Consider the following 25703-nt stretch of genomic DNA (forward strand, 5'->3'; position numbering starts at 1 on the left):
TAATACTACTAGTTAATAGAAGTGATTGAAGCAGAATGGGACAGTGTGATAGGAGTGCTTGTTGTAGGTGGGTAAGGGGCAACCCCTGAATTTTGGTATACTGCCTTGTAGTGATTTCTGTGGAAAAGCTTTGGCTGTCATTATACCGGTAAGGGGGGCTCTGTGTGTCACCACTGGGAAAGTAGCAGGAGCTAGATGTGTCTCTTGATACTCTCTCAGAGCTGAATGTGGCTTTCAAGGTCAGAAAGGTTGTGGACCACTACTTTAGAGTACTTGATGTACTCTATCAAGTAGAAAGCAGACATCAGAAACAAGAGAAGTCCAGCTCAACGGACTTGTGAACAAACTTTTTTCTTTATTCCCCAAAAGTGCTCAACAGAGGGTAAAACAACATCAGCATAGACAGTTACATGATATGCGACATTATGAGACCTGAAAATGGCTGTCCACCAATGTTCACTATTCCCAAGAAGACTCATGGCTGTACTAGCCCAAAAGGGTGCTTCTACTCAGTACTGAGCAAAGGGTCTGAATACTTATGACCATGTGATATTTCAGTTTTTCTTTTTTTAATACATTTGCAAAAATTACTACATTTCAGTTTTTTTTCAGTCAAGATGGGGTGCAGAGTGCGCATTAATGAGAAAAAAATGAACTTTTTTGAATTTACCAAATGGCTGCAATGAAAAAAAGAGTGAAACATATAAAGGAGTTAGAATACTTTCCATACCCACTGTAGATCAATTCATTATTTAATATATTGTTCTGCTTTTTTGTAGGATGGATATAACTTATATGGAGCTCAGACTTTTTTCCTGTGTTTGGAGGATGTTACGGGAGCATCATTTGGTGTATTTTTAATGAACAGCCATGCAATGGGCAAGTATTCTTTTCATCTTATAAGAGGATGTCTGGTCACAATATACTTTATAAACTATTAAATGGAGCTGTGTAGTGGAGCTCCTGAGTTCACTCCATTCATGCAGTGCACCCATCTGTTGTACTGTTGTACATGTAGATCTCACAAAGTGAAACATGGGCAGGATGGGTCCTCCAGGCGCTGTGGGCACTGACACTTGTCAAGGCTTTTTGGGTGCTGACAAGCCCTGGTTTGTGTAATATTTGAACATGTCAGGATTGACAGAGAAGGAGCAGGTGTTATATATAAGTTGTTTTTATGGATTTTTTTTAATACAACAATGAAATAAATTTAAATTTATTTTTACTGACGCATTTAAATGAGATTATAACCATCATCATATGGTATTTTTGCTCCATTTTACATTACAGATGTGATAACTCAGCCCGCACCAGCAATAACATATAGAACCATTGGAGGAATCCTGGACTTTTATGTATTTGTTGGAAATAGTCCAGAAGAAGTTGTTATGGAGTATCTGGAGGTACGTATCACTTTTGATTAACAACAAAAAAAAAACAACAAGAAAAGTTATATAATAAAGGATATAACATTTTTATAACATGATTTGTTATTCTCAAGATAAGCTAAATGTGTCTAAATGCTTTATTTAATGTTATTTTACAGTAATCATATTTACTATTATGGGCATCTCTTAGTTATGCATGTCCATATGTGAGAATACACAGCATAGTTGAATGGATGGTGACCTGAGAAATGCAATAATAATTGTATGAGTCAAATCATATGTAACTTGACTACTTAAATTCGGTATCATTATAATTTGTTTAGCTTATTGGAAGACCATACATGCCAGCATATTGGACTCTTGGGTTTCATCTTAGCCGATGGGGCTACAAATCACTTGATGACGTAAAGGAGGTGGTTGAAAGAAACAGAGCCATTGGCATTCCATATGTGAGTAGAACTTAAAGAGTAGCTAAGCTTTTTTTCTTAATAATAATTTTGTCTAGCATGGAAACTTATTAAACTTTACAAATCAATTTATTAGGAGATTGCAAACTCCTGCTTTTCCAAGGTCTATCTACTTGCCTATAATTGCAACAACATCATTAAGGGTTTCTGATGCTGGCAGTAAAAAGGTCTAACCTTGGGGACAAGGAAGCCTGCTGCTGGAGATTGTCTTCAAAACCACAACATGCATAGTAGGAGACACGTTCTGAGTTGACCCTCAGAAAGCAGAGACTGCATCGATAAATACAGACCTGCATTATTACTAGTCTCTTAGGTTAGATGAGATGGAGGATCTGTGGTGACATTACTACCAAATGACCAGGAGTCTGGCGGGAATGAAGAGATTAGGGACTGGGGAGCATCTTATAAAGGATGATGCCAGTCTGAGAGAGGTGAACAGCTTAATCAGTAACATCTATACAGCTTTATGGTATTACAAATGAGACTGTATATGGCCTAGACCAGTGGTTCTCAACCTTTCTAATGCCGTTACCCCACAATACAGTTCCTCATGTTGCGGTGACCCCAAACCAAAAAATAATTTTGGTGGCTACTTCATAACTGTAATTTTGCTATGTAAAAAGGGCAGCACACTGCAGCGCCAAAACATGCAAACTTGAAAACACGAAATTTGAACTGCATTACTGCACTAGAAATATGAAAAATGAGAGCTTTTAGCACATAAAAATGGCCATATTTATGTGTACCTCGTAGCCACTTTACGGCATCTCTCTTATACGAGGTCCTACGCTTGACCTACCTCGCTGAGAATAAACGTCTCCATCTGAATGGGTACATGTGAAACCTCTTCTTGGACTCAAATTCTCACTCTCTGTGGAGGGGTATTAGACCTACTATAATTAAAACACCTGTGGCTAGGAGGCGGGAGTGCACGATCAGAAGGCTGGAGAATACATTTCGAAAACCTGACCTGCACATCCAAACATAGACTGAGTGTGAACAGGTGCTGAACCCAGAGTCGCCAACTCGTATATAGTTAAGTAAAAAGGGCAGCACACTGCAGCGCCAAAACATGCAAACTTGAAAACACAAAATTTGAACTGCATTACTGCACTAGAAATATGAAAAATGAGAGCTTTTAGCGCATAAAAATGGCCATATTTATGTGTACCTCGTAGCCACTTTACGGCATCTCTCTTATACGAGGTCCTACGCTTGACCTACCTCGCTGAGAATAAACGTCTCCATCTGAATGGGTACATGTGAAACCTCTTCTTGGACTCAAATTCTCACTCTCTGTGGAGGGGTATTAGACCTACTATAATTAAAACACCTGTGGCTAGGAGGCGGGAGTGCACGATCAGAAGGCTAGAGAATACATTTCAAAAACCTGACCTGCACATCCAAACATAGACTGAGTGTGAACAGGTGCTGAACCCAGAGTCGCCAACTCGCATATAGTTAAGTAAAAAGGGCAGCACACTGCAGCGCCAAAACATGCAAACTTGAAAACACGAGTTCAAATTTCGTGTTTTTATGCGCTAAAAGCTCTCATTTTTCATATTTCTAGTGCAGTAATGCAGTTCAAATTTCGTGTTTTCAAGTTTGGCCGGCAGATTCGTTCCAAAGTGCATTTTGATCACTGAGATATAATCTATCTCAGTGATCAAAATAAAAAAATAATAAATGACCCCCCCTTTGTCACCCCCATAGGTAGGGACAATAAAAAAATAAAGAATTTTTTTTTCCACTAATGTTAGAATAGGGTTAGGGGTAGGGTTAGGGTTAGGGTTAGGGTTAGGGGTAGGGTTAGGGCTAGGGTTAGGGCTAGGGGTAGGGTTAGGGGTAGGGTTAGGGCTAGGGTTAGGGGTAGGGGGTTAGGGGTAGGGTTAGGGGTAGGCTTAGGGGTAGGGTTAGGGCTAGGGGTAGGGTTAGGGGTAGGGTTAGGGCTAGGGTTAGGGTTAGGGGTAGGGCTAGGGTTAGGGGTAGGGTTAGGGTTAGGGCTAGAGATAGGGTTTCGTTATGTGCACACGTATTCTGGTCCTCTGCGGATTTTTCCGCTGCGGATTTGATAAATCCGCAGTGCTAAACCGATCCACCCCCCGTGCTCCGATCCACCCCCCCCGCACTCTGATCCACCCCCATGCTCTGATCCACCCCCCTGTGCTCCCCCCCACTCCATCATACTTACCGAGCCTCCCGGGGTCCGTCCGTCTTCTCCATGGGCGCTGCCATCTTCCAAAATGGCGGGCGCATGCGCAGTGCGCCCGTCGAATCTGCCGGTAGGCAGATTCGTTCCAATGTGCATTTTGATCACTGTGATAAAATCTATCACAGTGATCAAAATAAAAAAAATAGTAAATGACCCCCCCTTTGTTACCCCCATAGGTAGGGACAATAATAAAAGAAAGATTTTTTTTTTTCAACTAAGGCTGGGGTTAGGGTTAGGGTTAGGGTTTCGGTATGTGCATACGTATTCTGGTCCTCTGTGGATTTTTCCACAGCGGATTTGATAAATCCCCAGTGCTAAACCGCTGTGGATTTATTGCGGATTTACTGCGGTTTTTCTGCGCATTTCACTGCGGTTTTACAACTGCGATTTTCTATTGGAGCAGTTGTAAAACCGCTGCGGAATCCGCACAAAGAACTGACATGCTGCGGAATGTAAACCGCTGCGTTTCCGTGCAGTTTTGCCGCAGCATGTGTACAGCGATTTTTGTTTCCCATGGGTTTGCATTGAACTGTAAACTCATGGGAAAACTGCTGCGGATCCGCAGTGTTTTCCGCAGCGTGTGCACATACCTTTAGAATTAGGCTATGTGCCCACACTGCGGATTGGCCGCTGCGGATTCGCAGCAGTGTTCCATCAGGTTTACAGTACCATGTAAACCTATTGTAAGATTGCTCTTACTAACGGGTAGGGGATTACTCGCTTGGCACGGGATTGACGTACTCGGGCATGATTTTTTCAAACAAAACAGTCCATACGGTTTATTTTGTACAGCATAAACCGCATCGTAAGCCAAGTTGCATATCACTGTCTTACATGTAGTCCATTCGATAACACATTATCTTTACATTAAGTCCTCCTGACCAGTTGCCGTGGGTTACCACACAGTTCATAGAACACAATAAGGACCAACAGTCTATGAAGGTACCTTACGGGAGCTCCTGCTCCACCAGCTGACTCCTTGTCAGTCCACTCTTCTGGAGAAGCTGCCAAACGGGGATCACCAACTTGCCTTTGCGGCATATCTCAGTCAGTCCAGACCCACCGAGGACTGTAGCTTCCCCAAGTTCCACTCTTCTGGAGAAGCTGCCAAACGGGGATCACCAACTTGCCTTTGCGGCATATCTCAGTCAGTCCAGACCCACCGAGGACTGTAGCTTCCCCAAGTTCCACTCTTCTGGAGAAGCTGCCAAACGGGGATTACCAACTTGCCTTTGCGGCATATCTCAGTCAGTCCAGACCCACCGAGGACTGTAGCTTCCCCAAGTTCCACTGCGCTGCTCAGGGATCCAGTCCTACTCCCAGGACCTCCCACGCTAGCATGTGCTTTCCAGGAAGCAACACAGGCTTCCACAGGTCACTCATACACAGGGCCCATCTGCAGTGTCCAGCCAGGACACATGAAAGTCTGCCCAGACTTGCAGACTCCCAAACACTCACTACCATGTGCTAACACACCTCCTTTAGGTAGCCTCTAACCACACCCACAGGTGAGGTAACATCACATGCACTGGTCACATGATCATGACATCACTGCAGGTCCTCAAACACCTGCAGGGAAAAAGATACAGTGAGCACCCCCACTCAGAGTGAGGTATGTGGGTAGCCAGACCCTCCCATCTCTCATAGCTACCCGCAACCCGGACCCAGGTGCACTAAATGACATCTTCAGTGCTCACGCGCTCTAAAGACAAGATACTCCGGGTTGCATTGCAGGGAGCATCCATCCCTGTGACACATACCTTCCATTAACCACAATTCCAGACACTGTCTCACCATCACATCCATGCACACAATTGCCACGCACGGCCTCAATACGCCTCCGTGCGCATACTGGGGAGACCATGCAGCGCCCCCTACCTGTTACAGGGGTCACTGTATCACACTATGGAAAACCAAATCCGCTGTGCCCATGGTGCGGAAAATACCGCGCTGAAACGCTGCGTTGTATTTTCCCCAACATGTCAATTCTTTGTGCGGATTCCGCAGCGTTTTACACCTGTTCCTCAATAGGAATCCGCAGGTGAAATCCGCACAAAAAACACTGGAAATCCGCGGAAAATCCGCAGGTAAAACGCAGTGCCTTTTACCCGCGGATTTTTCAAAAATGATGCTGAAAAATCTCACACGAATCCGCAACGTGGGCACATAGCCTTAGGGTTATGGTTGGAATTAGGGTTGTGATTAGGGTTAGGGGTGTGGGGGGGTTAGTGTTGGAGGTAGAATTGAGGGGTTTCCACTGTTTAGGCACATCAGGGGTCTCCAAACGCAACATGGCGCCACCATTGATTCCAGCCAATCTCGTATTCAAAAAGTCAAATGGTGCTCCCTCAATTCCGAGCCCCGACGTGCGCCCAAACAGTGGTTTACCCCCACATATGGGGTACCAGCATACTCAGGATAAACTGCGCAACAATTACTGGGGTCCAATTTATCCTGATACCCTTGTGAAAATAAAAAAATTCTTGCTAAAACATCATTTTTGAGGAAAGAAAAATGATTTTTTATTTTCACGGCTCTGCGTTGTAAACGTCTGTGAAGCACTTGGGGGTTCAAAGTGCTCACCACATATCTAGATAAGTTCCTTGGGGGGTCTAGTTTCCAAAATGGGGTCACTTGTGGGGGGTTTCTAATGTTTAGGAACACCAGGGGCTCTGCAAACGCAACGTGACGCCCGCTGACCATTCCATCAAATTCTGCATTTCAAAAGTCACTACTTCCCTTCTGAGCCCCGACGTGTGCCCAAACAGTGGTTTACCTCCACACATGGGGTATCAGCGTACTCAGGAGAAACTGGACAACAACTTTTGGGGTCCAATTTCTCCTGTAACCCTTGGGAAAATAAAAAATTCTGGGCTAAATAATTATTTTTGAGGAAAGAAAACGTATTTATTATTTTCACGGTTCTGCATTATAAACTTCTATGAAGCACTTGGGGGTTCAAAGTGTTCACCACACATCTAGATAAGTTCCTTTCGGGGTCTAGTTTCTAAAATGGGGTCACTTGTGGGGGGTTTCTACTGTTTAGCCACATCAGGGGCTCTGCAAACGCAACGTGACGCCCACAGAGCATTCCATCAAAGTCTGCATTTCAAAACGTCACTACTTCAATTCCGAGCCCCGGCATGTGCCCAAACAGTAGTTTACCCCCACATATGGGGTATCATCGTACTCAGGAGAAACTGGAAAACAAATATTGGGGTCAAATTTCTCCTGTTACCCTTGGGAAAATTAAAAAATTCTGGGCTAAATAATTATTTTTAAGAAAGAAAACGTATTTATTATTTCACGGCTCTGCATTATAAACTTCTGTGAAGAACTTGGAGGTTCAAAGTGCTCACCACACATCTAGATAAGTTCCTTTCGGGGTCTAGTTTCTAAAATGGGGTCACATGTGGGGGGTTTCTACTGTTTAGCCACATCAGGGGCTCTGCAAACGCAACGTGACGCCCGCAGAGCATTCCATCAAAGTCTGCATTTCAAAACGTCACTACTTCAATTCCGAGCCCCGGCATGTGCCCAAACAGTAGTTTACCCCCACATATGGGATATCAGCGTACTCAGAAGAAACTGGACAACAACTTTTGGGGTCAAATTTCTCCTGTTACCCTTGGGAAAATAAAAAATTGCAGGCTAAAAGATCATTTTTGGGAAAATATTTTTTTTTTTTTTTTCATGGCTCTGCGTTATAAACTTCTGTGAAGCACTTGGGGGTTCAAAGTCCTCAACACACATCTAGATTAGTTCCTTTGGGGGTCTAGTTTCCAAAATGGGGTCATTTCTGGGGGAACTCCAATGTTTAGGCACACAGGGGCTCTCCAAACGTGACATGGTGTCCGCTAATGATTGGAGCTAATTTTCCATTCAAAAAATCAGATGGCACGCCTTCCCTTCCGAGCCCTGCCGTGTGCCCAAACAGTGGTTTACCCCCACATATGAGGTATCGGCGTACTCGGAAGAATTTGCCCAACAAATTTTATGATCCATTTTATCCTATTGCCCATGTGAAAATGAAAAAATTGAGGCGAAAATAATTTTTTGTGTGAAAAAAAAGTACTTTTTCATTTTTACAGATCAATTTGTGAAGCACCTGAGGGTTTAAAGTGCTCACTAGGCATCTAGATAAGTTCCTTGGGGGGTCTAGTTTCCAAAATGGGGTCACTTGTGGGGGAGCGCCAATGTTGAGGCACACAGGGTCTCTCCAAACGCGACATGTTGTTCGCTAACGATGGAGATAATTTTTCATTCAAAAAGTCAAATGGCGCTCCTTCCCTTCCGAGCCTTACCATGTGCCCAAACAGTGGTTTACCCCCACATGTGAGGTATTGGTGTACTCAGGAGAAATTACCCAACAAATTTTAGGATCCATTTTATCCTGTTACCCATGTGAAAATGAAAAAATTGAGGCTAAAATAATTTTTGGGTGAAAAAAAAGTACTTTTTCATTTTTATGGATCAATTTGTGAAGCACCTGGGGGTTCAAAGTGCTCACTATGCATCTAGATAAGTTCCTTGGGGCATCTAGTTTCCAAAATGGGGTCACTTGTGGGGGAGCTCCAATTTTTAGGCACATGGGGGCTCTCCAAACCTGACATGGTGTCCGCTAAAGAGTGGAGCCAATTTTTTATTCAAAAAGTCAAATGGCGCTCCTTCCATTCCAAGCCCTGCCGTGCGCCCAAACAGTGGTTTACCCCCACATATGAGGTATCAGCGTACTCAGGACAAATTGGACAACAACTTTCGTGGTTCAGTTTCTCCTTTTTCCATTGGGAAAATAAAAAAATTGTTGCTAAAATATAATTTTTGTGACTAAAAAGTTAAATGTTCATTTTTTCCTTCCATGTTGCTTCTGCTGCTGTGAAGCACCTGAAGGGTTAATAAACTTCTTGAATGTGGTTTTGAGTACCTTGAGGGGTGCAGTTTTTAGAATGGTGTCACTTTTGGGTATTTTCAGCCATATAGACCCCTCAAACTGACTTCAAATGTGAGGTGGTCCCTAAAAAAATGGTTTTGTAAATTTCGTTGTAAAAATGACAAATCGCTGGTCAAATTTTAACCCTTATAACTTCCTAGCAAAAAAAAATTTTGTTTCCAAAATTGTGCTGATGTAAAGTATACATGTGGGAAATGTTATTTATTAACTATTTTGTGTCACATAACTCTCTAGTTTAACAGAATAAAAATTCAAAATGTGAAAATTGCGAAATTTTCAAAATTTTCGCCAAATTTCCGTTTTTATCACAAATAAACGCATAATTTATTGATCTAAATTTACCACTAACATGAAGCCCAATATGTCATGAAAAAACAATCTCAGAACCGCTAGGATCCGTTGAAGCGTTCCTGAGTTATTACCTCATAAAGGGAGGCTGCAGCATTCAGGACAGATTGGAGCCGGGAGAGTTTGGTAAGAGGAAGGCCGATTAGTAGAGAGTTATAATACTCCAGACGAGAATGAATAAGTGAAACAGTAAGAGTTTTTGCAGAGTCAAAAGTAAGAAAAGGGCGAATTCTAGAAATGTTTCTGAAATGCAGATAAGAAGAGCGAGACAGTGATCAGATGTGGGGGGTGAATGAAAGCTCGGTATCAAGTATGACCCCAAGGCAGCGGGCATGTTGCTTTGGAGATGGCAATGTCAGGCAAAGGTAGGTTAATAGAGGGAGAAAACAAATAAATAACATTTAACCATGGCATAGCATGGGTTTAAATATAACAACAGTAATATAACAGTAAACAACAGTGCAATATTTTGCAACAGTATGCTGCCAAATTCAGGGAGATGGTTGTGGTTGCTTCTTGCTTACCAATTCAGAAATTCTTGAGGCAGTCTTTGCAAAGGCACAGCGAAGATCATTTTCCACAACAAGTCTACTTCGGTATTTAGACTTGATTACCAGCAAGCTGGAAAACCCTGTTTCCCAAAGATATGTTGTTGGAAAAGGAAGAAGAAGCTGCTGCACAGTCTCAGACAGAATAGGATTTAACTGTAAGCACTTAATCCAGAATTTTGACAGTGGCATCATAGAGAAATCTGTTCTCGCTGCATCATTGTTAACTAGCTATTGAACCCGTTCTACGCCCAGGTGGCGAGCATTTATATTGGTATATGGTCTCCATCCTGGTATGTGCTGCTCCATCCTGCATCCCCATCCTGTCATGTGCTGCTCCATCCTGCGCCCCCATCCTGTCATGTGCTGCTCCATCCTGCGTCCCCATCCTGTCATGTGCTGCACCCATCCTGCGCCCCATTCTGTCATGTGCTGCTCCATCCTGCGTCCCCATCCTGTCATGTGCTGTACCCATCCTGTGCCCCCATTCTGTCATGTGCTGCTCCCATCCTGCGCCTCCATTCTGACATGTGCTGCACCCATCCTGCGCCTCCATTCTGTCACTGGCTGCTCCCATCCTGCGTCCCCATCCTGTCATGTGCTGCTCCCATCCTGCGCCCACGTTGTCATGTGCTGCTTCCATCCTGCACCCCCATTCTGACATGTGCTGCTTTCATCCTGCACCCCCATTCTGACATGTGCTACACCCATCCTGCGTCCCCATCCTGACATGTGCTGCACCCATCCTGCTCCTCCATTCTGTCACTGGCTGCTCCCATCCTGCATCCCCATCCTGTCATGTGCTGCTCCCATCCTGGGCCCACGTTCTGTCATGTGCTGCTTCCATCCTACGCCTCCATTCTGACATGTGCTGCACCCATCCTGCGCCTCCATTCTGTCACTGGCTGCTCCCATCCTGGGTCCCCATCCTGTCATGTGCTGCTCCCATCCTGCACCCCCATTCTGACATATGCTGCACCCATCCTGCGCCTCCATTCTGTCACTGGCTGCTCCCATCCTGCATCCCCATCCTGTCATGTGCTGCTCCCATCCTGGGCCCACGTTCTGTCATGTGCTGCTTCCATCCTACGCCTCCATTCTGACATGTGCTGCACCCATCCTGCGCCTCCATTCTGTCACTGGCTGCTCCCATCCTGGGTCCCCATCCTGTCATGTGCTGCTCCCATCCTGCGCCCACGTTCTGTCATGTGCTGCTTCCATCCTGCACCCCCATTCTGACATGTGCTGCTCCCATCCTGCACCCCCATTCTGACATATGCTGCACCCATCCTGCGCCTCCATTCTGTCACTGGCTGCTCCCATCCTGCGTCCCCATCCTGTCATGTGCTGCTCCCATCCTGCGCCCCCATTCTGTCATGTGCTGCTTCCATCCTGCACCTTTGTTCTGTCATGTGCTGCTCCCATCCTGCGCCCCCGTTCTGTCATGTGCTGCTTTCATCCTGCACCCCCGTTCTGTCATGTGCTACTGCCATTCTGCGCCCCCGTTCTGTCATGTGCTGCTCCCATCCTGCGCCCCCGTTCTGTCATGTGCTGCTTCCATCCTGCACCCCCGTTCTATCATGTGCTGCTTCCATCCTGCACCCCCGTTCTGTCATGTGCTGCTGCCATCCTGCACCCCCGTTCTATCATGTGCTGCTGCCATCCTGCGCCCCCGTTCTGTCATGTGCTGCTCCCATCCTGTGCCCCCGTTCTGTCATGTGCTGCTTCCATCCTGCACCCCCGTTCTGTCATGTGCTGCTGCCATCCTGCACCCCCGTTCTGTCATGTGCTGCTCCCATCCTGCACCCCCATTTTCATGTGCTGTTGCCATCCTGCGCCCCCATTCTGACATGTGCTGCTCCCATCCTGCGCCCCCGTTCTGTCATGTGCTGCTTCCATCCTGAACCCCTGTTCTGTCATGTGCTGCTGCCATCCTGCACCCCTGTTCTGTCATGTGCTGCCCTATTCTGTCATGTGCTGCTCCCATCCTGCGCCCCCGTTCTGTCATGTGCTGCTGCCATCCTGCACCCCCGTTCTGTCATGTGCTGCCCTATTCTGTCATGTGCTGCTCCCATCCTGCGCCCCCGTTCTGTCATGTGCTGCTCCCATCCTGCGCCCCCGTTCTGTCATGTGCTGCTTCCATCCATATGCCCCATACGCTGCTCCATAAAGGTTTATGACCCCCATCAGGTAGCGTAAGTAACAAATAGCTGTGGGATGAAGTGCCACAGCCTCTTGGCACAGCAATTTGTTACTTACGCTACCTGATTCTTTTCCGGCGCCATTGTCTTGCTCCTCCCGATGCCGGAATCGGCGCTTGCGCAGTCCGCGCTTTCCGGCGCCATTTTCTTGAAGACACACTGCTGTGTGTCTTCAAGAAAATGGCGCCGGTAAGCGCGGACTGCGCAGGCGCCGATTCCGGCACCGGGAGGAGCAAGACAATGGCCCCAGAAAGGAATGGCGTAAGTAACAAATTGCTGTGGCATGAAGTGCCACAGCCTCATGGCACAGCAAGTTTTTACTTACGCTATTCGTTTTGGGCGCCATTGTCTTGCTCCTGGTGCCGGAATCGGCGCCTGCGCAGTCCGTGCTTTCCGGTGCCATTTTCTTAAAGACACACAGCAGTGTGTCTTCAAGAAAATGGCACCGGAAAGCGCGGACTGCGCAGGCGCCGATTCCGGCACCAGGAAGAGCAAGACAATGGCGCCCGTAACGAATAGCGTAAGTAAAAACTTACTACGGCGGCGGATTATTTGCATAATCAGGGCGCACATATGTAGACGGCGTCCCCGTGCTCCCGACCCCCTGCTCTCGGCGGCATTTTTTCTATAATGTAACGCTAGGAGCGTCGCGCCTGCGCAGTCTATTAAGGCTTCGGACAGAGTGACGCTCCCAGCGTTATATTATAGATTAGGTCAATGAACTCTTCTTGTGCTGTCTCCAGAACATCTTCAACTTTCACTGTGAATGGACTTCTGGCAAGTGCAAATGGGGTGTCAGATAGATTAGGATAGTATGATGAAATTTCGTCTGCAAGCATGTGCAAATGTTCTTTCACAGAAGTTATCATCATAATTTTTTGTCTGGCTCAATGTCATGTTCCTAAAAGAAGGCAGATAATGTCGGAAACATGTAAATTTTATTTTCATCCAATTTATTTTTGCAAAGCTGAAGTTTCATTTGGAATGATCTAATTTTTTCAGACATATTGAGGCACGTTGTATTTGGTCCTTGCAGTGATAAATTTAAGTCATTCAAGATGACAAAGATGTCCACCAAGCTATTTTCTGCAGCTCAGTTTTATCGTTAAAAAGTGCTTTGAATTGCGGTCTTGCTTTCTTATTAAAAAATGTTTTTGTGGCACCCCTAGGGGTATTTGCCACAAAAATAGTTACTGACAGTAAGTACAAATACTAAAATAGCAAGACTGCACTACCACCTCCGGCCAGAAGGGGGAGCTCCAGAGACTCCCCTTGATCCATTCTGGTCTGAGAGAAGAAATGGCAGTTGGGCCAAGGAGCTGATAGTGAGAGGTCATACAGTTGAATCTCTAACAGCCCTGTGACTGTTACCAGGCCTAAATCACCGGCCTGAGGAGAAGAGGGATAGAGAAAAAGGACATTGTGAGAACCGGGTAGCATTAATCACTACCCAGAACAGGCGCAAAGATGGATACCGGATCCGTGGCTGTATTCATTATATATAATACAGCAACCGGAAAAACGTGAGGTGATATCAGCTTCACTAGGGTCGGATGCAGCAACAGACACAGAGTTCAGCGGTACTCCCAGAGGGGGTAAACCGATAAAAGGACTCGGGTTGCCCGTCGAACCAGGACCCGGAGGGGACAGATTGGGCCGGCAGCCAGTTCACATACAGCAGCAGGGCCACACAGAAATTGCGCACAATAAGACGCGAAGACCCCGGCAGGGTCAAAGTAACTCAGAGTTCCCATACAGACTCCGGTGACAGGACTGGTTGTAAATCCTTTTATGTTAAAGTAAACTGGTTAAACGTTTCAGTGCCTCAGTCTTTCATTTGGACAATAGCCATCTATCCAGGATCAGGATCGTCACCGCTGGGAGAACCTGCTGCTGATCAAGTAAGTGCCTGTCTCCTCATGATATCCCTTACACTTTGCATTGCCTGAGGCCACAGCACCGGGTCAAGCCACCCGTGACATCCCCCTCAAGAGACAGACTCCATTGGTCCGGTGCTGGGTATCCCGGTCTCCTGGGCGTCACAATTGGCGTCACGAACAGGATATAGCCAGCCCGTATACCGGGTATTGTGTGCCGTGATTGGAGCCCAAAACTGTGAAAACTGGGATGAAAAATCTTGAAAATTGACTTTATTAAAGAAAAATCCATTCCCCATTGAAAACTATTGAAAGTGACTTTTCCCCATTGGTTATAATGGAGTAAAGATGGCCGCCATCCCCTGAGGTAATCACTTCATAACCGTTAGGCACGAGACTGTTAATTGAGCTACGCCATCACCTGAGCCCCAGTCTAACTGAAAAACTTCAGAATCCGCCATTACAAAGCGCGGTGGGTGGGAGCAGCAGGGGGCGTGTCATTGTGGGCGGCACCAAGCTGAGCGCTCTGACATCAGAGCAAGGGGAAAATCGATCCTGCTGCACAGCGGAACGAATCTACACTATCCCGACGGAAGCGGAGGACCGGAAGGGTCCGGATTAACTAAGGGGGCACAGTATGTCGCAGCACGGAGACGCCGCAGCACTCGGCAACGCTAATGCAGCTGAAAGACAGGGTGTCAATAGAGAGTCCGGCAGCGCAGCGGTGCAAGGAGTGGCGCCCATCATGCCGGTGCTGATGCCATATACCCCGGGTGGCCCATGGCTTCCAATGTATGAAGGTGAGCCTAATACCCTTGACGATTTCAGAGAAAAGATGCTGGCCCATTTTGACATGTTCCCTGTGGGTGAAGTTCAGCGTGTTAGTCTCCTGATGATGCAGTTAAGTGGCCATGCTAAGCGAGAAGTCACAGCATGGGCAGCTGATCTAAAAGGCACTGTTGAACGCATATTTGCTGGATTAAAAGCTACATTTGAAACCACGGCCAGCAGCAAAGCTAAAATACGATTCTTTAGTTGCAAACAAAAAGCTAATGAGGGCGTGAGAGACTTTGCCTTAAACCTGCAGGAAGCCCTTAAATCACTTACACTGGCTGAACCCATTTTTAACACCGGAGCGGATAAACTGCTAAGAGATCAATTTATTGAGGGACTCTACACCCCTTCTCACCGGGGGCATGTGAGCATGCTTGTTTTTAAGAACCCTGAATTGACATTTGCCCAATTAAAGGAGAGCGCTATACGTCTCCAGCTGGCAGAGGCACCTCGGGATCAGGATCCTGCGCAACCCATGGCAGAGGCACCTCAACAACAGGGAGTGCCAGTGACATCAGCTATGTCTGGGGCCATTGCTAAGCCCCTGGGGCCCAGTACTAATGAGGCTCTTCAACAAAAGCTTGACTCTTTAGCTGATGTTGTTGCTTCAATGGCTAAAACCATGCAGGAGATGAGAGGACACAAGATGGAGTTGGCAAACTGTAGAGAGGATGTTCCATGGATGAGACCCCGGAGATACCCGACATGGAGAGGACGACCCCGCGACCGCTACCAACCGGATGGACAGCCCATTTGCCGCCGTTGCCAGCAGCCGGCCACTTTGCACGAGATTGTGATTTAAACGGGAATCCCCTGGGAATGCGGGCCGCTTCGCAGGAATGAACTTTTAAGGCCCAACACCCTGGCACGACAGGTACATCGGAGGACGACCCACTATCCCTATCGTGCTGGACGGAATTCCCCTCAACGCTTTGCTGGACACAGGTTCCCAGATTTCATCTATACCGTATATCCTTTATAAGAGGTACTGGGCTGATGCAGATATTGATAAAGGGCCCTCTGATGTTGAACTAGATATATGGGCCAGTAATGGTAAGTTGGTACCGAAACTAGGATTCAGGGAGATGACCATAAAGATTGGTAAAGTAGAACTGAAGAAACAGGGTATAATTGTTGTTGATGTTGACCGGCGGAACTGTGAACCAACTGTATTGATAGGAATGAATGTGTTAGAGAACTGCTTTTCCGAAGTCATTTCTGTCTTACAGCAAATTGCTGAAACTGCCCAATCCTGCCAGCAGAGAGTTCTCCGGAGGGAAATAAAAGTATTGATGTTAAGGCAACAGGTAGAAGTTGCAGGTGGAGAAATCGGCAGTGTGAGGGTAAGTGATCCAACGTCTATTGTAATCCCACCAAAAACAGAAATGCTGGTATGGTGTAGAGCAGCCATTGGTACTAAGGGACGAGATTATCAAGCCTTAATAGAACCAGTGTACACCGACAGCAGGCCCACTATACTCACAGCACGAGGGATAGTCGAGGTACACCGGGGACGAGTGCCGGTACGACTTTTGAACTGTGGAGAGGAAGAGGTCACTTTGCCAAGGTATGCTACAATGGCAAAGCTATATACTGTTGACAACAATGCCATCACAACCATTGAGCCCTTAGAACCAACCTGTCAGGTGGAAGGCAATGGCTCAGATGGAGAAATGGAGGATTGGTGCCAACAGCTACACGTGGGCATAAATTCAACACCTACCCATCAAAAACAAGGGGTGTATAGGCTAGTGACGGAATATGAACAAGTCTTCAGTAAACACCCATTGGACTTCGGACGGATAGAAGGGGTAGAACACACAATCCCCACAGGTGACCATCCCCCAATAAAAGAAAGATATAGACCCATACCGCCCGCTCACTATCAATGTGCAAAAGATATGCTGAGGGAAATGAAACAGGCCGGGGTAATAAGAGACAGCTGTAGCCCCTGGGCGGCCCCTCTAGTGATTGTCAAAAAAAAGGACGGAACCATGAGAATGTGCGTAGACTACCGGAAGATTAATAACATCACCCATAAAGACGCCTACCCCTTGCCTAGGATAGAAGAGTCCTGAACTGCTTTGAAATCTGCTAATTATTTTTCCACCTTAGACTTAACAAGCGGGTATTGGCAAGTCCCTGTGGCTGAGAGAGATAAGGAAAAGACGGCATTCACCACACCAATGGGTCTATGTGAATTTAATCGCATGCCGTTCGGACTCTGCAACGCATCCGGTACCTTCCAGCGGCTGATGGAATGCTGCCTCGGACACAAGAACTTCGAGACCGTCCTCCTGTACCTAGATGATGTGATCGTCTACTCAAAGACTTACGAACAACACTTAATAGACCTGGCAGAAGTGTTCGAAGCCTTATCCAGGTATGGCATGAAAGTCAAGCCATCCAAATGTCACCTTCTCAAGCCAAAGGTACAGTACCTGGGACACATCGTGAGTTCGGAGGGAGTAGCACCAGATCCCGAGAAAATAAGCGCCATAAGGGATTGGCCAAGACCTACCAGCGCAAAAGAAGTGAGACAATTCCTGGGATTGGTGGGTTACTATCGCAGATTTATAAAAGGATTTACCAAGTTGGCAGCACCCTTGCAAGACACCTTGGTAGGGCAGACGAAGAAACCTTCAAACCGAAACCCTCCTTTTCAGTGGAACGACGAAAGGGAAGACTCCTTTGAACAACTAAAGAAGGCACTAACCGGAGAAGAGGATCTGGCATACCCAGATTACCATAAACCTTTCATCCTCTACACCGATGCCAGTAATGTGGGACTAGGAGCGGTGCTGTCACAAAAGCAAGAAGGTCGGGAGAAAGTCATCGCCTTTGCAAGTAGAAAGCTCCGGCCTACTGAAAGAAATTCAGAAAATTACAGCTCCTTCAAATTGGAACTACTGGCAGTAGTTTGGGCTGTGACGGAGCGTTTCAAACACTATCTGGCCGCTGCAGAATTTATTGTCTATACTGACAACAATCCGTTGACCCACCTGGACACAGCCAAATTAGGTGCGTTAGAACAGCGATGGATAGCCCGGTTATCTAATTACAACTTCATAATCAAGTATCGAGCAGGTCGCAAGAATGGAAATGCCGATGCCCTATCCCGGATGCCACACTTGAGAGATGTAGAAGAGGAAACGGGGGAGCTTGAAGAAATTGAACTACCAGCCTTCCATCGTCCCAAGGCAAAACATCATCAGTCAAGTACCTATCAGAAACAACAAGAGGTGAATTTTAATCCGTTAGCACACCATAGATGGGCTGACACCCAAGACAGCAATCCGGCTGTGAAGTTGGTGAAGGAACTGTTGACTGAGCAAAGTGCATATCCCTATGAGGATGCCCCAGAAGAGACGCATCAACTCTGGAAAGAGAGAGGCAAAATGTTCCTGTATCAAGGGAAGCTCTGTAGAAGATACACCAATCCGAAAACACATGAATTGGTTTGGCAGATTATTGTGCCTAAACAAGATGTGAAGATGGTCCTCGAAGCTTACCATAATGGTGCTGGTCACTTCGGTTGGAAAAAGTTAGAAGTACTTCTAAGAGAAAGATTTTATTGGGTCGGGATGAGAAAATCAATCGAACAGTGGTGCAGAAATTGTGGCCCGTGTAACCTCAGAAGAAACGATCAAAAGAACCAAAGAGCACCACTGCAGCCCATAATCACCAAACAACCACTTGAACTTGTAGCCATGGACCACGTGAAGTTGACACCAAGCCGGTCCGGCTATGTCTATGCCTTGACCATCGTGGACCATTATTCACGTTTCTTGGTAGTAGTACCCGTAAAAGATCTGACAGCAAAAACAGCAGCCAAAGCGTTCCAAACGTACTTTTGTAGACCCCATGGATATCCGGAACAGGTTCTCACCGACCAAGGTACAGCCTTTGAATCAGAGATCTTCAGAGAATTCTGTAATATGTATGGTTGCAAAAAGATCCGGACGATGGCCTATCATCCACAAACAAACGGCTTATGCGAGAAGATGAACCATATTGTAATAGACCTACTAAAGACTTTACCTGAGACAGAAAGGAATCAATGGCCAGAGAAATTGCCTGACTTGGTGGATCTGTATAATCATGTCCCGGTGAGCTCCACCAACTGCACCCCAGCTTACCTTATGCGTGCAAGACCCGGCCAATTACCAATCGATCTAGAAATGGGAATTCTGAAACCAGACGCAGAAGTTCAAGACTCCAATTGGGATATCATACGGCAAAAGCAGTATCGCCAAGTGCAAGAGAGTGTGGAAAGAAGCCTTCAGCAAACTAGAGAAAGACAAGAGCGAACTTTCAACCAGAATGCTCTAGCGACCCCATTAAGACCGGGTGACCAAGTGCTCAAGAGAAATCGTCAAACCAATAAACTGGACAATCAGTGGGAAGCCGTACCCTACACAGTTTTACCAACAAGAGTGGATAATCCTAAAATGTGTCTCATTAGCAAAAACGGAGGCTTAACATCTGTACTAGTGTCAAGAGACAATCTTAAATTATGTCCAGAAGCATTGAAAGAGCCAGACGTTGTCCAGCCAGAACCAGAAGTTATTCAACCCATACAGGTTCAACCAGTAAAGGAAAAAGAAGAGGAAGTGTATCACACCTGTATAGGAGACTTTCCCAAAACCCTACTAACATACCATGGTGCAGTAGTGGTTCCCATGGTGGCCTTTTACCCAACACCGAACCCAATACCAGAAGTCCCAAGACAGGAAGAGGCTGACCCCGTACTACAGGAGGTTCCAGGCCAGGAAGAACAGATTCCTGGTCAGAGTAATCCCATTCACGGTGGACTTGCCAACTCCATAGTCGTGGAATTATCTTTAGCAGAGCGGGCAGATACTACATCCGCAGTAGACAGTAGTACACCACATGAAGAGACACCGCTATTACGTAGATCACAGCGTAGTACCCAGGGTCAATTACCGGCCAGGTATGCAGATTACCAACTATAAAGCTCATAATGTGAATTGTATATATGTTATGCCGTATATAGTTAAACAGAAAATGTAGTATAGTCATTGCTATCAGTCTGCAACGTTTAAGCCCAGTGCCTACAGAGACTTGTCTGTATGAACTTATTGCATATTCTTGAACTTTTTATCAGCCCGGAGGCACTAAATCAAAGCTCCGGAAAGACTGCTTTTTGAACTTTGCTTTTTGCTCTTTTTGAACTTTCTTTAGACTTTATATTGATAACTCCGTTGGAAAAATGGAACTAAATTCCTGGACACTAAGTACAGTGCCGTTCCTAATACCTTCAAGGATAGAACTGTATTAATGGACGCTATTTGAAGTGACTTTTTACAGAACTCTATTTTTGTTTCCTTGAGTGGTTTTTGTAACTTTTTATTTTTAAGACTCTGTACATATTAATTGTTATTTCAAAATGTTATTGTCCCACAGTCCCGGAGTACTGTTCTTAACTAAGGGGGAATGTGGCACCCCTAGGGCTATTTGCCACAATAATAGTTACTGACAGTAAGTACAAATACTAAAATAGCAAGACTGCACTACCACCTCCGGCCAGAAGGGGGAGCTCCAGAGACTCCCCTTGATCCATTCTGGTCTGAGAGAAGAAATGGCAGTTGGGCCAAGGAGCTGATAGTGAGAGGTCATACAGTTGAATCTCTAACAGCCCTGTGACTGTTACCAGGCCTAAATCACCGGCCTGAGGAGAAGAGGGATAGAGAAAAAGGACATTGTGAGAACCGGGTAGCATTAATCACTACCCAGAACAGGTGCAAAGACGGATACCGGATCCGTGGCTGTATTCATTATATATAATACAGCAACCGGAAAAACGTGAGGTGATATCAGCTTCACTAGGGTCGGATGCAGCAACAGACACAGAGTTCAGCGGTACTCCCAGAGGGGGTAAACCGATAAAAGGACTCGGGTTGCCCGTCGAACCAGGACCCGGAGGGGACAGATTGGGCCGGCAGCCAGTTCACATACAGCAGCAGGGCCACACAGAAATTGCGCACAATAAGACGCGAAGACCCCGGCAGGGTCAAAGTAACTCAGAGTTCCCATACAGACTCCGGTGACAGGACTGGTTGTAAATCCTTTTATGTTAAAGTAAACTGGTTAAACGTTTCAGTGCCTCAGTCTTTCATTTGGACAATAGCCATCTATCCAGGATCAGGATCGTCACCGCTGGGAGAACCTGCTGCTGATCAAGTAAGTGCCTGTCTCCTCATGATATCCCTTACACTGTGCATTGCCTGAGGCCACAGCACCGGGTCAAGCCACCCGTGACATCCCCCTCAAGAGACAGACTCCATTGGTCCGGTGCTGGGTATCCCGGTCTCCTGGGCGTCACAATTTCAGTTTATCACGAAGCTTAAAGACACGTTTTAAAACTTTTCCTTTTGACAACCATATGACTTCAATGTTAAATAACAGAGCATTGTTTGGCGCCTCTAGCTCGTTGCACAGTTGCCAAAACAGCCGAGTGTTTAAGGCGCTCGACTTAACAAAATTGACATGTTATGAAGCTTTTCATTACTTCTTGTAAATCTTGCGGCAGTGTCTTCGTCGCCAATATTTGGTGATGTATCATACAGTGTGTTCCGATTGCTTTTGACGATTCATTTTGTACCAAACGTTGAAATCCTGAGCGACATCCTAGCATAGCAGGAGCACCATCTATACAAACACCGCAAACCTTTTCCCAGGAGATGTTATGCGCTTTTAGAAAAGAACCAACTGCGTCAAAAACATCATGTGCAGTTGTTGATGTTTCAAGCGGTTTGCAAAAAAGAAACTCATCTTTAAAGTCGACTCGCTATCATTAATATACCTCGCATAAACCAATAACTGTGCACAGTTTTACACGTCTGTAGATTCATCAAGCTGGATACTGAATATTGGTAGAGGTGCAGATTTAATTTCCTGGATCACCTGATCAAGAATATTGGCAGACATGTCCTCTATTCTTCTGCGGACGGTGTCATTAGATAAGGAAATTGCCTTCAATTTCTGAACATATTCATTTCCAATCATCACTTGAACTATGTCTTTTGCAGCTGGTAACAGTAAATCCTCAGCCATGGTGTGAGGTTTCATAGCTCTGGTGATTCTGAGTGCCACCAAATATGACACTTCAACAGCTGCTACATTATGTTTGTGGTACTGGCCGCTAGTGTCAAATCTAGATTTCTTGAGTCCATCAGCCTTGCTTCTAAAATAGTCGATATCCTAGCCAGCAAAGCCTGGATGCTTGCTATCAAAATGGTGTTTTAGTTTCTTCAGCTTCATAGATTCAGCTGAGAGAACTTCACAACAAATAACACATTGTGGTTTCTCAATTCCTGCTGTAATTATTGAGGTTAAACCATACTGCAAGGATTTTCACGTCCATTGTCATGAGATGGTTTGCTAAAGAAAAAATAAAAGATGGTCGCATCTAAATAGTTTGTTAAAGTTTCCTATTATTTACTATTCCCTGTGTTGTTTTCTATTACACACCTATTACTATGACCAGGGGGCTTGATTATTTCAAGCAGGTCTGTGCTTACCTCCCACTGAGACCAATGGGAACTTAGCTGGAGGCAGAACACTGCTAAGAATCTACAGGATTCACAGCAGCATTTTGACGCTAAACGGGGCACTCTGCTTTTTGAAGACTGAGGATTCTGCCTGCCTATTTGGCTGGCAGATTCCTCAGTGTGAATAGAGCCTTAGGGCCCATTCACACATTTTCCTATGCAGTAAATTTAGCGCTGTAAATGGTTTGCCTCCTATTTTCATCAATGGGAGTCCAAAAGATTGAGCACTGAAAATTGAGCACTGAATAAAGCACCTTACACTTGCACAGTATTGTGTGTATGGTGTGTGTACTGTTTTTACATTATTAACCGTTTTTACACCAGCAGGCTGTCTCGCAGGCTCTCTTGGCTCTCCGCCTCCTAGTCTTCTGTCCTCCGGCGCTTGCTGGGTCCGCCCACTGATGACATCAGCAAGCGCCGAACACACGTAATGCGCTGCTATGGATAAGCAGGTGCGCTGCTATGGACTATGGAGCATTCCCCCACTTCCCCTGCCCCTTAGGCCCCGGACGGATGATGCAATCACGTCTGAGCATGCGCACAGGCATTCAATTTGGAACACAAGTCCATAACGGCGTGCATTCCAGCTGAATAGCGCTGCTGCAGACGGTAGCGTGGCTTCTCAGCGGCTAAAGCCATTGGAAATATGTATTTTCCCGATGGCTTTAGGCGACCCCTGCGTTTTGGTCATTCGACCCCCACCGGGGTTGCGACCCACAGGTTGAGAACCACTGGCCTACACGATGTATTACAGAAGCAGCAGCTGTAGCTCCATAGAAAGGGGGCTCCACTCCAATTAGCTACATCTTCCTTTTTGGTGAATCTTGTGAACCTCTAAAACTTTCCCCTCTCTACACAAATATTACAGTGTTAACAACTTGAATTAATATCTCATGGATTGTATCATTTTTGTAGACTTTTTGTAGATGTAGAAGGGAGGGCACAATGCTGTCCCTGGAGGCACTGGTGCTGCTAGGATGGTTGTTTTGATGTTTTTGGATAAGTATTTTGTCCTTTATTAATATTTTTGTTTGTCGCTGATATTTTTTTATGCTGCACTGTGGTATTTGATGCGACTGAAGAAGTATGTTCTGCTGCAATGTGTCATTTGGCATTTTTGGTGAAGGATTTTGTGCTGAACTGTGGTGTTGGACATTGCTGGCGTGGTATTTTGAGCTGCATTGTTTTATTTGATATTTTGTGTATATTTTGTTTTTGTGCTCTTGCTTCCAGAGCTCTTATTGTACTTGTTTTCATTATGTATACCCCTCCTCACATGTAAAGCGCCATGGAACAAATGGCGCTATAACAATAAATAATAATAATAATAATTATAGAATGCAACAAAAATAAATTTCTCTTCATCGCATTATTTTGTCATATTAGGAAAGCTGACAAAAATTGAAAATTTGCCTCAAAATGGCTTTCACTATTTTTTTTTTTTACAATATGGTGGTTATTATATAGAGGCGGGTGGGGTTTGACTGATTTCTAATCACAGTCATCCCTGAGAATAAGACTTCTTGATATGTTTTTATATAGTGACTTATGTAGATGTTTGAAAACAATTATTTATATCTGTATTTTTTTCATTTCAGGATGTTCAGTTCACTGACATTGACTACATGGAAAATAGAAAGGATTTCACATATGACCATGACAAATTTGCAGATCTTCCAAACTTTGCTCAAAATATGCATGCCAATGGTCAAAAATATATCATCATATTAGTAAGTCTAAATGGAATGTATAATTTTAATTTTAAAAAATACATATATATATATATGCATTCTTTTCAATCTACTGGCTAGGAAAGCTAACCATGAAATAAATAAAGCCTGTTCATTCTGTTGACATGGAAATATAGACAACTACAGAGAGTTCTAATTTCATGCAGTGTCTTGCATCAGCATCTAAATTGTTTCAGGTTACAGTAAGTCATTCAGTTTCTATAGATTTGTTATAAAAATGCTGTTACTTAAAAATTGCCATAGGGGAATGTATTTCTTAGCCTGTACTGGGTTTTTAAACAACTTGTCATAAAATATCGTATTCTGTTGTTACAGGATCCTGCTATCTCAAATGGAAATCTGCAGAACGGTAATCCATATGGAGCCTATGTGAGAGGTGAAGCACTTGGTGTGTGGGTTAATGAATCTGATGGCCGAACTCCTCTTATTGGAGAGGTACATTATTTGTTCAAAATATTATGCTGGTAATAATTACTTATATTATCGTGTCTTTTATTCAACATACAAAAAAAATCAAGGGTGTAATTCTAAGTTATAGAAATGAAGTGAAATAATGCAAAATGTTACCTTATGATTGATGTTGTCTTCTAATCATTTTTATTCTAGAAATGAGATACCCTTTAGCAATTTAGATCAAAGTCAGGGGGACCTACAGTGTAATGGATCAACTGTCCTCTGACTTGTGACATTACACCTAAAAGTTAACATCTAACCTCTACTGTTTGTGGAATATAGCAATAAAGTGATAAATTCTCAAAGCCCCACATTGCAAATTAGCTAAATCATGTCCTCCTGTTTGAACATTAGGTTACATTCTTTAGAAGCATCCATCATTACCTTTCCTAATATCGAGCCGAGTTAACCAATTTGGGGCTAAGAACTGACAGGCAGGTACCGTAGTTACTAACTACCTGCCTATTCTTCCTGGTGCCAGCTCAGAGTGATCACAGTCAGACATTTTATTCCGGCAGGAAGCCAGCTGTCAATCAGCATGGGATTGGCAGTCAAACCCCAACAATGCAGGGTGGAAAAGTAGCAGCTGCTCTGTCAACATTACATCACCGGAAGCCACAGGATCATTGGCAGACGCGATCTGTGACTGCTACGAGCCAGCAGATATCGACACTGGAAGCAACATGCAGGTGGTTAGCAACTGCCTGCCTATAAGTCCTTAAGCCCATAAGAGAGGAATAGAATAGTCCAGGATAACCATTTTTAGGAAAGATGCATCTGTACATCCAATATGTTATGGCACACAACTGAGTCTCCCAAAACTATACAAAGTTTGCATATATTAATTGATCTTATTCCTGAATGGATTTGTGACTTTTATACAAAAGTCATTACTTTATTTGTCAGCAAATCTCCCAATCATTCTCTCAATATTCTGTGCAGGTTATTTATGACCTTTCACTGTTACGCCCTTACATCTTTATACTGGCTAATAGTAGCCCATCTTTTAGTTCTGTTACTGCTTAGTAGCTAATTATTTCACCCATTACTTCATTCAATGAGGACTATATCATTTGTGAAACACCGTATTTTCCGGACT

General features: G+C 45.0%; 1 protein-coding gene across 2 annotated transcripts in view; it reads left to right on the forward strand.

Annotated features, from left to right (window-relative positions):
- SI (sucrase-isomaltase) overlaps positions 1 to 25703 on the forward strand; it is a 427600-nt gene that overhangs the window by 61524 nt on the left and 340373 nt on the right. The window contains exons 8-12 of one of the 2 annotated variants that reach the window (XM_069727394.1): positions 780 to 879; positions 1291 to 1403; positions 1712 to 1837; positions 23999 to 24130; positions 24467 to 24586. In XM_069727394.1, coding sequence (XP_069583495.1) covers positions 780 to 879; positions 1291 to 1403; positions 1712 to 1837; positions 23999 to 24130; positions 24467 to 24586 — 591 coding nt within the window. The remainder of the gene's footprint in view (positions 1 to 779; positions 880 to 1290; positions 1404 to 1711; positions 1838 to 23998; positions 24131 to 24466; positions 24587 to 25703) is intronic. The other variant, XM_069727395.1, reaches the window with a different exon arrangement.

This window comes from Ranitomeya imitator, chromosome 5 (assembly GCF_032444005.1).
Source record: "Ranitomeya imitator isolate aRanImi1 chromosome 5, aRanImi1.pri, whole genome shotgun sequence".
Classification (NCBI taxonomy): Eukaryota; Metazoa; Chordata; class Amphibia; order Anura; family Dendrobatidae; genus Ranitomeya; species Ranitomeya imitator.